This window comes from Nansenia antarctica (assembly GCF_963989245.1).
Source record: "Nansenia antarctica genome assembly, chromosome: 3".
Lineage (NCBI taxonomy): Eukaryota > Metazoa > Chordata > Actinopteri > Argentiniformes > Microstomatidae > Nansenia > Nansenia antarctica.
The window spans coordinates 46,156,323-46,170,931 of NC_137688.1; the positions used below are offsets into that span (position 1 = coordinate 46,156,323).

Below are 14,609 nucleotides of genomic sequence, written 5' to 3' on the forward strand. Positions count from 1 at the left end.
AGTGAGCGCCTCCATGTGGTTGTTTGAGAACATACAAAGAAGGCTATGTGTATTTGAGAACTAAATGGATAAGGAGCATAACTGACATAGGTAACTGTACTGTAGTTGATAATAAGTAATAATAATTGACCTCTGCAGAGTATTCTTAAACCAAATGAATCATGTCACAGTAAATAAGAATCAACCAATAGGACATTATTTGTACATTTCATATACAAATGCAATGCACTTACAAAAACAAATACACAGGGAGATATTAAAAAGACAGAGATATAAAAACAAAGGAATATAATACAAGTATTAAGCCGTAGAAGTTTAAAAAAGAAAAGAAAAAAGCAACGACTATAAGGGACTGTAGAGACTAATGCAAATAAAGAAGTCCAGTTAACAGAATATACTACTAACCCTGAAATTATCTTTGGACAATGTCTATGGCTGAATGTCATCATGTGACCGATTAGGTAAAACTTACAACAACAACAAAAATATTAATAAAAAAACAAACATTTCAGCATATTTAAAAATCAAATTGATGCAAAACTGTCAGTGTATAACACAGCTACACACAGGAGGTACTGTATAGTTAGCTTTACCACAAAGACAACTTACAGGCCAGTTGTCTTTGTGGCCTTCCCGGAAGCAGTATCTGACAGACAAGGCACATATGAATGGCTTGAGAATTCATCCAGTTCTCTGTATGATTCCATGGTCTGGTTTGTGGTCTGCTTTGTGTTCAGGACAAACTTTCTCTTGGGGTATAGGGAAATTTCAGGCCAAGAGACAGATTTCAATGCACCTAATACCCTTTTCTTGAAAATAGATGTTCTTACTGTGAATAAAATAAAGATCTGCAAGCCCTGTGGATGGAAAGCAAACCTCAACTTATTTGCATCAACAAAAAAATAGATTCAGGCATACTGAAAACTGCTGTTGTTGCATTTGTGTCTAATTATTATGTCAATTTGTGTACAGACTTTCGGGGTCACACTTTAATTTACAAAGTGTGTCTAATTACAAAATAAAAGAGTAATTATTAGGTGGATTAAGTATTGTGTACTGTAATTATCTTTTTTTTTATCATTACATTTCAAGTAATAGCTGATTAGCTATTATATATAGCTGAATAAAATGTAACCCAAAGCTTTATAACCTGAGTTGTGGTGAAAACACAGAAGGCAATGTTGAGCATGTTGTGGAGGCGGGTCCCGTTGTTGGTGATGAGCATCATGTAGCCTATTGTCCAGGACAGGCCTAACACCACTGATAGTGAGAAGCTTTTTTGGAACTTCTTCGTCTTAGAGGTGTGGCTTGTACTAAGGAAAATTGCATGGATGTTATTGTATTCTTCCACCAGAATGGAACACAAGACCTTGAATTCGGAATTTAACTCGATGCTCTATGTTTGAATATTATATGTGACATACTGTAAGCTGAAAGCTAGCCAACTTCTGCAAGCTCTCATGTAATACATTGAACATGCTATATTGGGTTTCCCTTGTTAAGCATATTCTACCCTACTAGAAATACAAAATGTGTTGATAATGTATCAATATTTTGTTGCAACGTAATTTGTTGCAATGCCGTGTTTACATTTAATTTACATAATGGAATGTACATAGATCATACAGTATGTCACATTTTAAGTAGAGTTATGGGGTAATTAAATTAGACTGTAAAGAATGTACATTGTAAATGGCCAGAGTATGAATTACCTGGTCAGATTTGGGTTTGTCCTGCATGTTGTAAATGCAAAATAAACCAACACAACAGTGTTCCAGATGAGCATCAATGCTACAGGAATCAGAAACCCCCAAAACATTGGCTTCTTGAAGTCAAACTTCCCATCTCTGTCTAGAGCAGCAAGCCAGCAACTGGAAGGACAAGGGAAGCAGTTAGAATGTGTTGTGTATAATTAAGAAAATCTTTAATTATACAACAGTTTGATCATTTTGGCCTGTAAAGTAATATGAAGAGGAGACCATCGGACCATCGGACCATCGGACCAGTTTAATTTGACCAAGGACAGATGAATAATTATCCTGACTTGAAGCTCACAAAAGGGAAATCGTAAGGACTTGACTATAAGGACTTGTGTCAGAGGCTTTTTTTTCTCCATAGACAGACAATAGTTGCTGATTTAAGTTGCAATGAAATAAGGGCTGCAGAGGTGCAGAATGATCTGAGATAAGCATTGGCATGAACTCTATCGGTCGCAAATTTCAAGAGAGCAGGAGAAATTAAGATGTAATCAATACGAGAGAATGTTTTTGGCCTCAATAAAAATTATATGTAATCCTTAACATCTGGGTTTTTTAATCGCCACACATCTACAATGTTGAGTTATTTTTGGAATAATTGAATGTAATTTGAGGCCACCAAGCGGGGCGTGATGATATTTTGAGAAGAATCTAACAGATCTATAGTAAGATTAAAGTCATCGGCAATACATATGGGTGCATCTGTAGAATCAAACATTTTGTGTTTTAGCTTCTCAATAAAAGATGAATCAAAAACATTTGGTGCATAGACACCAGACAATATTTAGTAGCATTGAGTGAAACAGTTACAAAGCAGTAACTTCCATCCTCATCTATCTGGACCATGCCAAACTTCACATTACATTTTTTGTTCAATAGAACAAAAAAAAAACCGTGTTTTGAGCAATTATCTGATCATTCTTGATTTCAAATATTTTAACATATTTTTATTTCTCTAGATGTATGCGTTTTCGATGCAAAAGTTATAACCATCTCAGCCATGTAAAGGTGAGTTTAAACCATGAACAAATTAAAAAGAAAATGAAAAGTCAAAAGTTTGACTGGTACTGTATTATCTAACTTGACTCACAATTCTTCCTGTCGGTAGCCCAATGGATCATCCACTCTGTAGGTAGCTCCTAACGTGATGGAAACCACCACTGCAGGCACTCCTGATGATAATAATGATAATAATAATGCTGTAATAGCATTGTTACAAAACTGGTATGTTTTAAAACAAAAATGATATTTACTGTGTGCAGTGCATTTCAAGTTGGTGACAAGACAATATGTCACAATTATCACAAGCAAAACCATAAAAAATAAATGCTAGAAGCAACGAAAATTAGAGCATAATTGTGTGTGTGTGTACAGGAGAAGCTTTACCCTATACATGTACTGTAAGGGAGACTAGGTACACATGTGACAGGAGTCAATTGTAACACCCTTTTCAGAAACAAGCTAGAGTGATGAAACTCACTCAGTACATCCAGGTTATTTCCTGCAAACATTGTAACATGTAAACATTGTCAAATCTCACCATCTGCAGATTGTATTGGGAAAGGTGGGGTTGTTTAGGGGTAAAAGTAACTTTTCTCATTACCTGTATGTTTTTTATACCAACCAGAGCTTAATATCTAAGAATACAACCAAATGTCTTTGTTCACAGTAACATTGGCTAAACATTGACATGATGTCAAAGTGTTTGTGTCTTGCAAGCTAGCACATGAGGTTTTGTCATGGTTGTTAGGGCCGGGGCGAAGCAGCTATACGATGAAAAGTTTATTTGCGTATTTTGAAGATGTTACAATTGACGCCATCCACTGTCCCAATTAGACAACACTTTCTAATGTAAAAAAAATACTAGTCTAGATAAAGTGGTCCATGGCTAATAACGTAAAAACATGTTATATTTGTCCCCAGGTACTCTTACCCCATCCTGTTATCAAAGTGATGGCTGTGAAGTGTGACGGGGGCTCTTTAAAGGTGTCCTTGATGAGCAGGAATATGCGGGTGGCATAGAGAATGTTCCAAGTGAAGGTGGCCATCAGGAAGTATTGTAAAAGGGCTGTCACTGCAGTGCAAGGTCCATCGTCCTGCTCCATGTGTTTGTCAGAAGGAGAAATGCTGTTGGCTTCCTTTATTTCTGGTATGCCAATCTGTTTGTGAGGGTTGTCGACTCCAACCAGGAAGATGACTGTAAAGACCAGGAGACTTACACAAATGCTCACCAACAGGACTGTGGTGTTGGTCTTTCGAGATTTTCTGGGGATGGGCAAAACAACACTGTTTGAGACCAACCAAGAATAGAATTGTACCACTTCATCAGCCAACCTTAACTAAGATGATACATGAGTTTGGGATAATTTATGATTTTGGGATAATAATGGGATAACAGTTACTAATTCTAAGGTTAGTGCAAAAACAGGTCCCTGAAATAGACAGAAATTCCGGTATTGGACTAAGAGGACCACACTTCCCCACTTACCTGTGATGTACTGTACTAAAATGTCCTTGAATGTTCTTTTGCTAGCTCGTGTTTACTTTTGGGAGGCAGCATAGCGATCATTAGACTAATGCTAGTTAACTTCCTTGCAGCCAGGTATTCAAACTTTCCAAAAGACTACTAGGCAGGCTGATCTATACTAGGCCATACTCACTTAAGAGCTGATGGAGAGTGCCTTTGGGTATGATTAAGGTATTAGGTCTATCAAAGAACCCCAAAGATGCATAATGTACAGGTAGGTGTACGTTTGTTAGGTGAAAGACACTAATTGTAGTAGTGCTAAATCTTCCAGAGGTGTAAAACGAATAAAATAGAGGACTTACTCCTCCTAGACTTACTCCTCACCACATCCCTGTGACTTATAATTAGAGATTACATAAACAGTCTCCCTGGTGTAATTTAGGGCCAAGTGCCGTATTCAAGGGCACACTAGTGGTGGTGTTCCCACGTGGGATTTGAAGTCATGACCATCTGATCCCCAGTCCAACTCTCTATCCACTAGGCCATCACTTACACTGTCATGATCTGGAAAATGATTGTTAAACTCAAGCCTGCAATAGACACTGAGCAACCCAAGATGGTGATCCAGTTCAGGGCTTCAGCGTATTCATAATTCAACCTAAATGACTGTTACAAAACAAAATAAGAAAAAATGTTTGTCAGTGTGGAGAGCAAATTGTCACCCGTATCAATATGGATGACCCAGTCAACCGGAGTGCAATGTGAGAGCCGTTAAATGAATACACTTACCATGAGCACAGCAAAGTTAGTGGTGTGAGTGCAGTGGCAACGCAGACCCTCGGATGAATTCTTCACTTTAGAGCAGCCCTGGGTGCTCCAGTCGTCTAAGGTATAGTCCCAGAACACACAGGCATAGTCATATATGGATGCATTGGGGATTCCCTGGGAACAGAAATGAACATACACTAGATTAGATTAGATTAGATTTACTTATTGTCATTGCAGAGTACAAGCACCAGACAACGAAATGCAGTTTAGCACCTAACCAGAAGTGCAAATAGCGATATAAAAACATGATATAAAAACACGATGGGGGGGGGATACTGAGAGTCATTGTACCCTAGGGTGGGGGGGGGTTTGTTCAGCAGAGTATGTGGAGGTGGGGATGCAGGGCCTTCTGACACAGTGCAGTTGCTGTACTACACTGTGATGCAGTTGGTTAGGATGCACTCAATGGTGCAGCGGTAGAAGTTGGCCAGGATTCTGGGAGACAGCTGGGTTTTCTTCAATCTTCTCAGGAAGTATAGGCGCTGATGCGCCTTTCTGACCAAAAAAGAGTTGAGGGTCCAAGAGAGATCCTCAGAGATGTGGACATCCTCCAAGCTCCACCTCCATCTCATCTCACAGCATAGTAAAGTTCTCTGTTTAATATTTTCATTTATTTGTCAGAGCCAGCAGAAACACCTGACATTTGTATTTTTTTAAGGGTAACATTTTCATTGAAAATGTTTTATTTAATCAATGCACTTACTTTACCATAAAAACACACGTGTACTTTTTCCAAGGCAAAGTTGAAAATAAATAAGACTGCATCTCCCAAGGACCGGTCGTGCTGTGCACCCCTGCAAAAGTGCATTTTGGTGAGATTATATAGTTAAACAGAACAGAGCTCTTACTATGGGTCTGAAGAGCATCTCCACGTATTCAGGTTTCACAGCTCCTTTCAGGTTGACAGATAGGACCATTCTCCTGGTGTTCAGTTGGGCTCTGAAAGCTGTCGATCTGAAGAATCTATCATTTTGGTAAAGCACGAAACCAAAAGATAGGTTTGAGCTTTGGATATGCTTATCTGAGTGAAAGGAGAGAGAAAGAAAAAGAGAGCAAGAGAGAAAGTTGTGAAAAAAATCAAACTTTCATCAGCTACTGTATGGTACATGAGTTAGGATTGTTTACAGCATATCTCTACCATGTAGAGGGGCTTTTATTTATTTATTTTTTATTTTTATTTTTTACAAAAGAGGGGCATGACATAAATTCTTAGGGCAATCCAAATGTTTGCTAACTGCTGACCTTATTTCAGAAAATACAGACATAAATTAAGTACTGTTGGCAACAATACAAGACATTCTAGCTGAGTTGATCGACCAGTGTTTTAGCACCTGCTTTGGCTCACCTGGGGGAAATGGTATAAATATCTGGACATCAGTTGGACCACTGTTCCCAACACCCAGTTTAGATACATTGGTGTTCAGCTGGATTCTATTTTCCACAAAGCTATCAGATTGTCCTGAGGAATAAGATGAATTTGTTTTGGGGAATTTAAAGCAAGCAAATGTGTGGAGTTATTGTACTGCTTACTGTTACTGTAAGACCAATGCAAATACATATTTGAAAACAATGCAAAATCCACAAAGCATGTGCAATTATAAATATCTCCAAGAGAATACAGATCAAATCAGAAAAAAAATGATTCAATGACAATGTGTAGCAGTCACACCCACCAGTTAGATCAGAAAACTGGACCCCTAATGTGTCCCCACTTTGCAGTTGGACACACTGGACTGCAAGTTTGGGCTGGACCACCAGAAATGAATTATTTCTCTGGGTCAGGCAGAATTGCTCCAAGGTAATCGTGAGGCTGGTAGAGAATCAAAACACACACACACACACACACACACACACACACACACACACACACACACACACACACACACACACACACACACAAATCTAATGACATTCATCTTAAGCAAAGTGAAATATGGAAATCATTTCCCCATTGGCTAGTTTGTTTACTGCATATTATCTACAGTACCTCTTAGTAGCGTTACTCTCCTGTGTAACCTGCTCACTGGCATCCAGAAGCTGACTGATTGTGGTCACCGCTGCCACAGCAATGTCCTGCAAACGAAACAACACTGACTGACCCACAATATCCACATCACTGGTCCACTTTTGTCCACTAATCTACATCATGCTCAATGTTTAATGCATTTAAAGTTTAACATGAGTTCCTGTAGCTTTTAGTTGAAAAACAAAACATTGTCTTGTTTATGATTAGATTACAATGTGATAGAGTCAATTGTCTGTCATATCAAGTCATTTCTAACATGAGATTACACATTTGTTGATGGCCATCATTAGTGGAGGGTGGTATTTCAACAGATTATTACCAGATGGCAATGATTTAAGTTTAAAAATATATACATATACCTCCTTGATATATGTAGACACTTGAAGGAGTGTGTTAACAATCTGAGCTGCAGTGGTGATGTTTTCAGCTGATAGCTGTTCTGGTCTGGATGTCAGAATCTGAGTACTGGTTGCCACCCACAGCAAATCAGTGGTGACAGAGATCTGAATGGAAAAAATAAGGATATGCTATGAAACCCACCATAAATGGCTAACAGGTTATCACAAATTAAAGCCACAATCCAGAGTTGGAGAAAGAACATTATTTAGCATAATTAAACTTTTGAGAACAGTTGTGTAGCTTAACTGTCTCTCTGTGTTGTTTACCCTGAGTGGCGGCACAGCCAATTTTCTGCTTTAACAACTCTGGATTGCGGCTTTATGGTGGGTCAAACCCTAACCCTAACCCTAACACAATTAGTAGGTTATTTTCTGTCTTGTTAATTCTATGGAATTATTGAAATTGTCAAAATGTTGGTAGTTGCACATTTACATCACCACCAAAATTGATAATCCTTCTCAATTGTATATCATAATTGTACAAAAGAGATCAAAACCAAGACTGGGATACAATACAAATATGTACTTACATTCCCTTGAATACTACTGAGGGTCAAATCACAATCCACACCTTGTGGATGACCAAACTGTGGAGACCCAGCATTTTTCAAACATCTCGCTGCAGCCCTTGGCGTACCAACTGGTGTGGCAAAATTAAGCAGATGAGCACAAGATCAACAAAGTGTTCAAAGAACAGCAATGTTATTATTGTAGGCCTTAATCATGACATACAAACACATACCACTGGTTACATCCTGATCACACAACTGCTCAGAATAAGCAAACCGGCCAACAGTAGTTCTCGGAAAAGAGAATTCTCCAATGGTGTCTTCATGGCAGAAATGTTCTATCAAAGCAAGTAGTGTAACACTTTTCAGCAAGGACAGAATTATATTTGACATTTTTACAGTTTGCTAAAACTGAAGCACAAAATGTGAGAGATGGGGTTTGGACTCACTTGTAGAGCAGGTCTCTCCTGTCCATTCATCCGGACAAATGCAGACCCCACTCTGTAGCTCACCTCCATTGATGCAGATCAGAGGGGGGGTGGTTGTGGTAGGAAGAGTGGTAGTGGTGTGGAGAGTGGTAGGAACAAGGTCAGTAGTAGTGACTAGGGCAGTAGTATTTACAGGGGCAGTAGTGTTTACAGGGGCAGTAGTGTTTACAGGGGCAGTAGTATTTACAGGGGCAGTAGTATTTACAGGGGCAGTAGTAGTGACTACTACTACTAGGAGTAGTATCCGTTTACAGGGGCAGTAGTGTTTACAGGGGCAGTAGTAGTGACTACTACTACTAGGAGTAGTATCCGTTACAGGGGCAGTAGTAGTGACTAGGGCAGTAGGAGTAGTAGTATTTACAGGGGCAGTAGTATTTACAGGGGCAGTAGTAGTGACAGGGGCAGTAGGAGTTACAGGGGTAGTAGTAGTTACAGGGGCAATAGGAGTAGTAGTAGTTACAGGGGCAATAGGAGTAGTAGTTACTAGGGCAGTAGGAGTAGTAGTAGTTACAGGGGCAGTAGTAGTTACAGGGGCAGTAGGAGTTACAGGGGTAGTAGTGACTAGGGCAGTAGGAGTGACAGGGGCAGTAGTAGTGACTAGGGCAGTAGTAGTTACAGGGGCAGTAGGAGTTACAGGGGCAGTAGGAGTGACAGGGGCAGTAGTAGTGACTAGGGCAGTAGTAGTTACAGGGGCAGTAGTGTTTACAGGGGCAGCAGTGCTAGTTGTTACAGGGGCAGTAGGAGTTACAGGGGCAGTAGTAGTTACAGGGGCAGTAGTAGTTACAGGGGCAGTAGTAGTTACAGGGGCAGTAGTGTTTACAGGGGCAGCAGTGCTAGTTGTTACAGGGGCAGTAGGAGTTACAGGAGCAGTAGTAGTTACAGGGGCAGTAGTAGTTACAGGGGCAGTAGTAGTTACAGGGGCAGTAGTAGTTACAGGGGCAGTAGGAGTTACAGGGGCAGTAGGAGTTACAGGGGCAGTAGGAGTTACAGGGGCAGTAGTAGTTACAGGGGCAGTAGGAGTTACAGGGGCAGTAGTAGTTACAGGGGCAGTAGTAGTTACAGGGGCAGTAGGAGTTACAGGGGCAGTAGTAGTTACAGGGGCAGTAGGAGTTACAGGGGCAGTAGGAGTTACAGGGGCAGTAGGAGTTACAGGGGCAGTAGTAGTTACAGGGGCAGTAGTAGTTACAGGGGCAGTAGGAGTTACAGGGGCAGTAGGAGTTACAGGGGCAGTAGTAGTTACAGGGGCAGTAGTAGTTACAGGGGCAGTAGTAGTTACAGGAGCAGTAGTAGTTACAGGGGCAGTAGTAGTTACAGGAGCAGTAGTAGTTACAGGGGCAGTAGTAGTTACAGGAGCAGTAGTAGTTACAGGGGCAGTAGTAGTTACAGGGGCAGTAGTAGTTACAGGAGCAGTAGTAGTTACAGGGGCAGTAGTAGTTACAGGGGCAGTAGTAGTTACAGGAGCAGTAGGAGTTACAGGGGCAGTAGTAGTTACAGGAGCAGTAGTAGTTACAGGGGCAGTAGGAGTTACAGGGGCAGTAGTAGTTACAGGGGCAGTAGTAGTTACAGGAGCAGTAGGAGTTACAGGGGCAGTAGTAGTTACAGGAGCAGTAGTAGTTACAGGGGCAGTAGTAGTTACAGGGGCAGTAGTAGTTACAGGAGCAGTAGGAGTTACAGGGGCAGTAGTAGTTACAGGAGCAGTAGTAGTTACAGGAGCAGTAGTAGTTACAGGGGCAGTAGTAGTTACAGGAGCAGTAGGAGTTACAGGGGCAGTAGTAGTTACAGGGGCAGTAGTAGTTACAGGGGCAGTAGTAGTTACAGGGGCAGTAGTAGTGACTAGGGCAGTAGTAGTTACAAGGGCAGTAGTAGTTACAGGAGCAGTAGTAGTTACAGGGGCAGTAGTAGTTACAGGGGCAGTAGTAGTTACAGGAGCAGTAGGAGTTACAGGGGCAGTAGTAGTTACAGGGGCAGTAGGAGTTACAGGGGCAGTAGTAGTTACAGGGGCAGTAGTAGTTACAGGGGCAGTAGTAGTTACAGGAGCAGTAGGAGTTACAGGGGCAGTAGTAGTTACAGGGGCAGTAGTAGTTACAAGGGCAGTAGTAGTTACAGGAGCAGTAGGAGTTACAGGGGCAGTAGTAGTTACAGGGGCAGTAGGAGTTACAGGGGCAGTAGTAGTTACAGGGGCAGTAGTAGTTACAGGGGCAGTAGTAGTGACTAGGGCAGTAGTAGTTACAAGGGCAGTAGTAGTTACAGGAGCAGTAGGAGTTACAGGAGCAGTAGTAGTTACAGGGGCAGTAGTAGTTACAGGAGCAGTAGTAGTTACAGGGGCAGTAGGAGTTACAGGGGCAGTAGTAGTTACAGGAGCAGTAGGAGTTACAGGGGCAGTAGTAGTTACAGGGGCAGTAGGAGTTACAAGGGCAGTAGTAGTTACAGGAGCAGTAGTAGTTAAAGGGTCAGTAGTATTTACAGGGGCAGTAGTAGTTACAGGGGCAGTAGGAGTTACAAGGGCAGTAGTAGTTACAGGAGCAGTAGTAGTTACAGGGGCAGTAGTAGTTAAAGGGTCAGTAGTAGTTACAGGGTCAGTAGTAGTTACAGGGGCAGTAGTAGTTACAGGGGCAGTAGGAGTTACAGGGGCAGTAGTAGTTACAGGAGCAGTAGTAGTTAAAGGGTCAGTAGTAGTTAAAGGGTCAGTAGTAGTTACAGGGTCAGTAGTAGTTACAGGAGCAGTAGGAGTTACAGGGGCAGTAGTAGTAGTTACAGGGTCAGTAGTAGTTACAGGAGCAGTAGTAGTTACAGGGGCAGTAGTAGTTACAGGAGCAGTAGTAGTTACAGGGGCAGTAGTAGTTACAGGAGCAGTAGTAGTTACAGGGGCAGTAGTAGTTACAGGAGCAGTAGTAGTTACAGGGGCAGTAGTAGTTACAGGGGCAGTAGTAGTTACAGGAGCAGTAGTAGTTACAGGGGCAGTAGTAGTTACAGGAGCAGTAGTAGTTACAGGGGCAGTAGTAGTTACAGGAGCAGTAGTAGTTACAGGAGCAGTAGTAGTTACAGGGGCAGTAGTAGTTACAGGAGCAGTAGTAGTTACAGGGGCAGTAGTAGTTACAGGGGCAGTAGTAGTTACAGGGGCAGTAGGAGTTACAGGGGCAGTAGTAGTTACAGGGGCAGTAGGAGTTACAGGGGCAGTAGTAGTTACAGGAGCAGTAGGAGTTACAGGGGCAGTAGTAGTTACAGGGGCAGTAGTAGTTACAGGGGCAGTAGTAGTTACAGGGGCAGTAGGAGTTACAGGGGCAGTAGGAGTTACAGGGGCAGTAGTAGTTACAGGGGCAGTAGGAGTTACAGGGGCAGTAGTAGTTACAGGGGCAGTAGGAGTTACAGGGGCAGTAGTAGTTACAGGAGCAGTAGTAGTTACAGGGGCAGTAGTAGTTACAGGGGCAGTAGTAGTTACAGGGGCAGTAGGAGTTACAGGGGCAGTAGTAGTTACAGGGGCAGTAGGAGTTACAGGGGCAGTAGTAGTTACAGGAGCAGTAGTAGTTACAGGGGCAGTAGTAGTTACAGGGGCAGTAGTAGTTACAGGGGCAGTAGTAGTTACAGGGGCAGTAGTAGTTACAGGGGCAGTAGGAGTTACAGGGGCAGTAGTAGTTACAGGGGCAGTAGTAGTTACAGGGGCAGTAGTAGTTACAGGGGCAGTAGTAGTGACTAGGGCAGTAGGAGTTACAGGGGCAGTAGTAGTTACAGGGGCAGTAGTAGTAACAGGGGCAGTAGTAGTTACAGGGGCAGTAGTAGTTACAGGGGCAGTAGGAGTTACAGGGGCAGTAGTAGTTACAGGGGCAGTAGGAGTTACAGGGGCAGTAGTAGTTACAGGGGCAGTAGGAGTTACAGGGGCAGTAGTAGTTACAGGGGCAGTAGGAGTTACAGGGGCAGTAGTAGTTACAGGGGCAGTAGTAGTGACTAGGGCAGTAGTAGTTACAGGGGCAGTAGTACTAGTAGTTACAGGGGCAGTAGGAGTTACAGGGGCAGTAGTAGTTACAGGGGCAGTAGGAGTTACAGGGGCAGTAGTAGTTACAGGGGCAGTAGTAGTTACAGGGGCAGTAGTAGTTACAGGGGCAGTAGGAGTTACAGGGGCAGTAGTAGTGACTAGGGCAGTAGTAGTTACTGGGGCAGTAGTAGTTACAGGGGCAGTAGTAGTTACAGGGGCAGTAGTAGTGACTAGGGCAGTAGTAGTTACTGGGGCAGTAGTAGTTACAGGGGCAGTAGGAGTTACAGGGGCAGTAGTAGTGACTAGGGCAGTAGTAGTTACTGGGGCAGTAGTAGTTACAGGGGCAGTAGTAGTAACAGGGGCAGTAGTAGTTACAGGGGCAGTAGTAGTTACAGGGGCAGTAGTAGTTACAGGGGCAGTAGTAGTTACTGGGGCAGTAGTAGTTACAGGGGCAGTAGTAGTTACAGGGGCAGTAGGAGTTACAGGGGCAGTAGGAGTTACAGGGGCAGTAGGAGTTACAGGGGCAGTAGTAGTGACTAGGGCAGTAGGAGTTACAGGGGCAGTAGTAGTGACTACTACTACTAGGCGTAGTATCCGTTTACAGGGGCAGTAGTGTGTACAGGGGCAGTAGTAGTGACTACTACTACTAGGAGTAGTATCCGTTACAGGGGCAGTAGTAGTGACTAGGGCAGTGGGAGTAGTAGTAGTAGTTACAGGGGCAGTAGTAGTTACAGGGGCAGTAGTATAAGTCAGACTGATGACTTTTGCTGGTTGCAAAAAGACTGAAAAAAATACAAATACAAATAACTCAGTGACTATTATTGTACTGTACTTGAATGATTGCCAACAGCCATGACATCAGTGGTTCCAGATATCCAGAACAGTGTTTACTGGAAAATATTCAAATGATCAATGCAACATGTTCACATTACATGCAAATAGACCCCAATGTCTATAGCCCCTTTCATACATAGTTCCCAGCAATTTCCATGGAATACCAAGCCATGTCAACCGGGCATTTGACCCGGGCACACATGAACGAAACGACAATTACCCTGTTGCTCCCTTACACACATGTTGGCATTGCCAGGTTGTGCAATCTATTTTGATTGCATTCAACTGGATGCAGAACTGGAACGAGACAGGCGCGTGAGACTGCCATATACCATATATATCTGCCACATACCTCAGTTTTATATTGAAAAACATGACGATAAATACATATAAAACGGAGGTATGATATATGTCAGATATATGGTAGTAGGCCTATATGGCAGTCTCACGCGCCTGTCTTGTTCCAGCGAGTCAACTCGTATTATGCCAACTAAAGCACTTGATTACCGTTGATATAAACATACTATACTAGTCCAAAAGCACAGTATGGGAGAACTTGGTGATGGTAAGCAATAGCATAATGCGAGTTAACTCAATTACGGTAGACATATTGCTATGCGCTCTGCACTGCGGGCTCTCCCTGCTGACTGCGTGATGCAGGACAGCGGTAAAAGGAGACGGTGTGTGTGCTCCGTAATGCGTCTATATCACAAAATATACATTTGATAAGTAAGTAATCTAGTTACTGTAACTATGATTGGAAACAACGTACTATCCAGTTGTGGAATTATATATTGGCTGCCCTGGGCTTACACAAGCTACTTGAATCACGCATTCAACTGGATGTAGACCTGGACGAGACAGGCGCATGAGACTGCCATATACCATGCCTCCACTATGATTGGAAATGAAGTAGTAGTTGTTTCCAGTTGTGTAATTATATTTAGTAGTAGCGATATTCGGAGTCTGGGGCAGTTCTTATGCGCTCTGCCCTGCTGGTTGCGCGATGCAGGACAGCTGTGAAGGGAGATGGACCAGGGAATATTCAGGCTTCTATTCACACCTAAGGCTTCCCTGTAAATTCCATGGAAAAATACATGGTTGTGACCCGGGTAATTGCCTGGTCGAATTTCCCTGGTCAGTCGCGTTCACACTCAAGCCGACACAGGAAATTCCATTGAATCTACTGGGAAGCCTTGTATGTGTGAAAGGGGTTTATTATGATGTCTTCCTATACAACAATATTAAAATAATGTTTTTGCCATTAGCTTTTTTGTTTTATGTTTAGTTTTTTTTATGTGATGCATAATGCACCTTTAAATTATTCAGTCC

The 14,609-nt window shown here is 42.4% G+C and overlaps 2 protein-coding genes across 2 annotated transcripts in view; both read right to left on the reverse strand.

The window, feature by feature from the left end:
* Positions 1-605: 605 nt before the first annotated feature.
* Positions 606-14,609, reverse strand: part of LOC308154142 (adhesion G-protein coupled receptor G7-like) — a gene marked incomplete at both ends in the record, with an annotated part of 32,462 nt that continues 18,458 nt past the window's right edge. The window contains one exon of the mRNA XM_080527319.1: positions 606-857. Within this exon, the coding sequence (XP_080383445.1) occupies positions 606-857 (252 nt within the window). The remainder of the gene's footprint in view (positions 858-14,609) is intronic.
* On the reverse strand, positions 1,852-5,969 carry LOC308153128 (adhesion G-protein coupled receptor G7-like; the record flags this gene model as incomplete). Its single annotated transcript, XM_080526222.1, has 5 exons — positions 1,852-1,871; positions 3,691-4,022; positions 4,778-4,890; positions 5,014-5,166; positions 5,901-5,969. The coding sequence occupies 5 exons, from the start codon at positions 5,967-5,969 to the stop codon at positions 1,852-1,854; spliced, it is 687 nt and encodes a 228-aa protein (XP_080382348.1).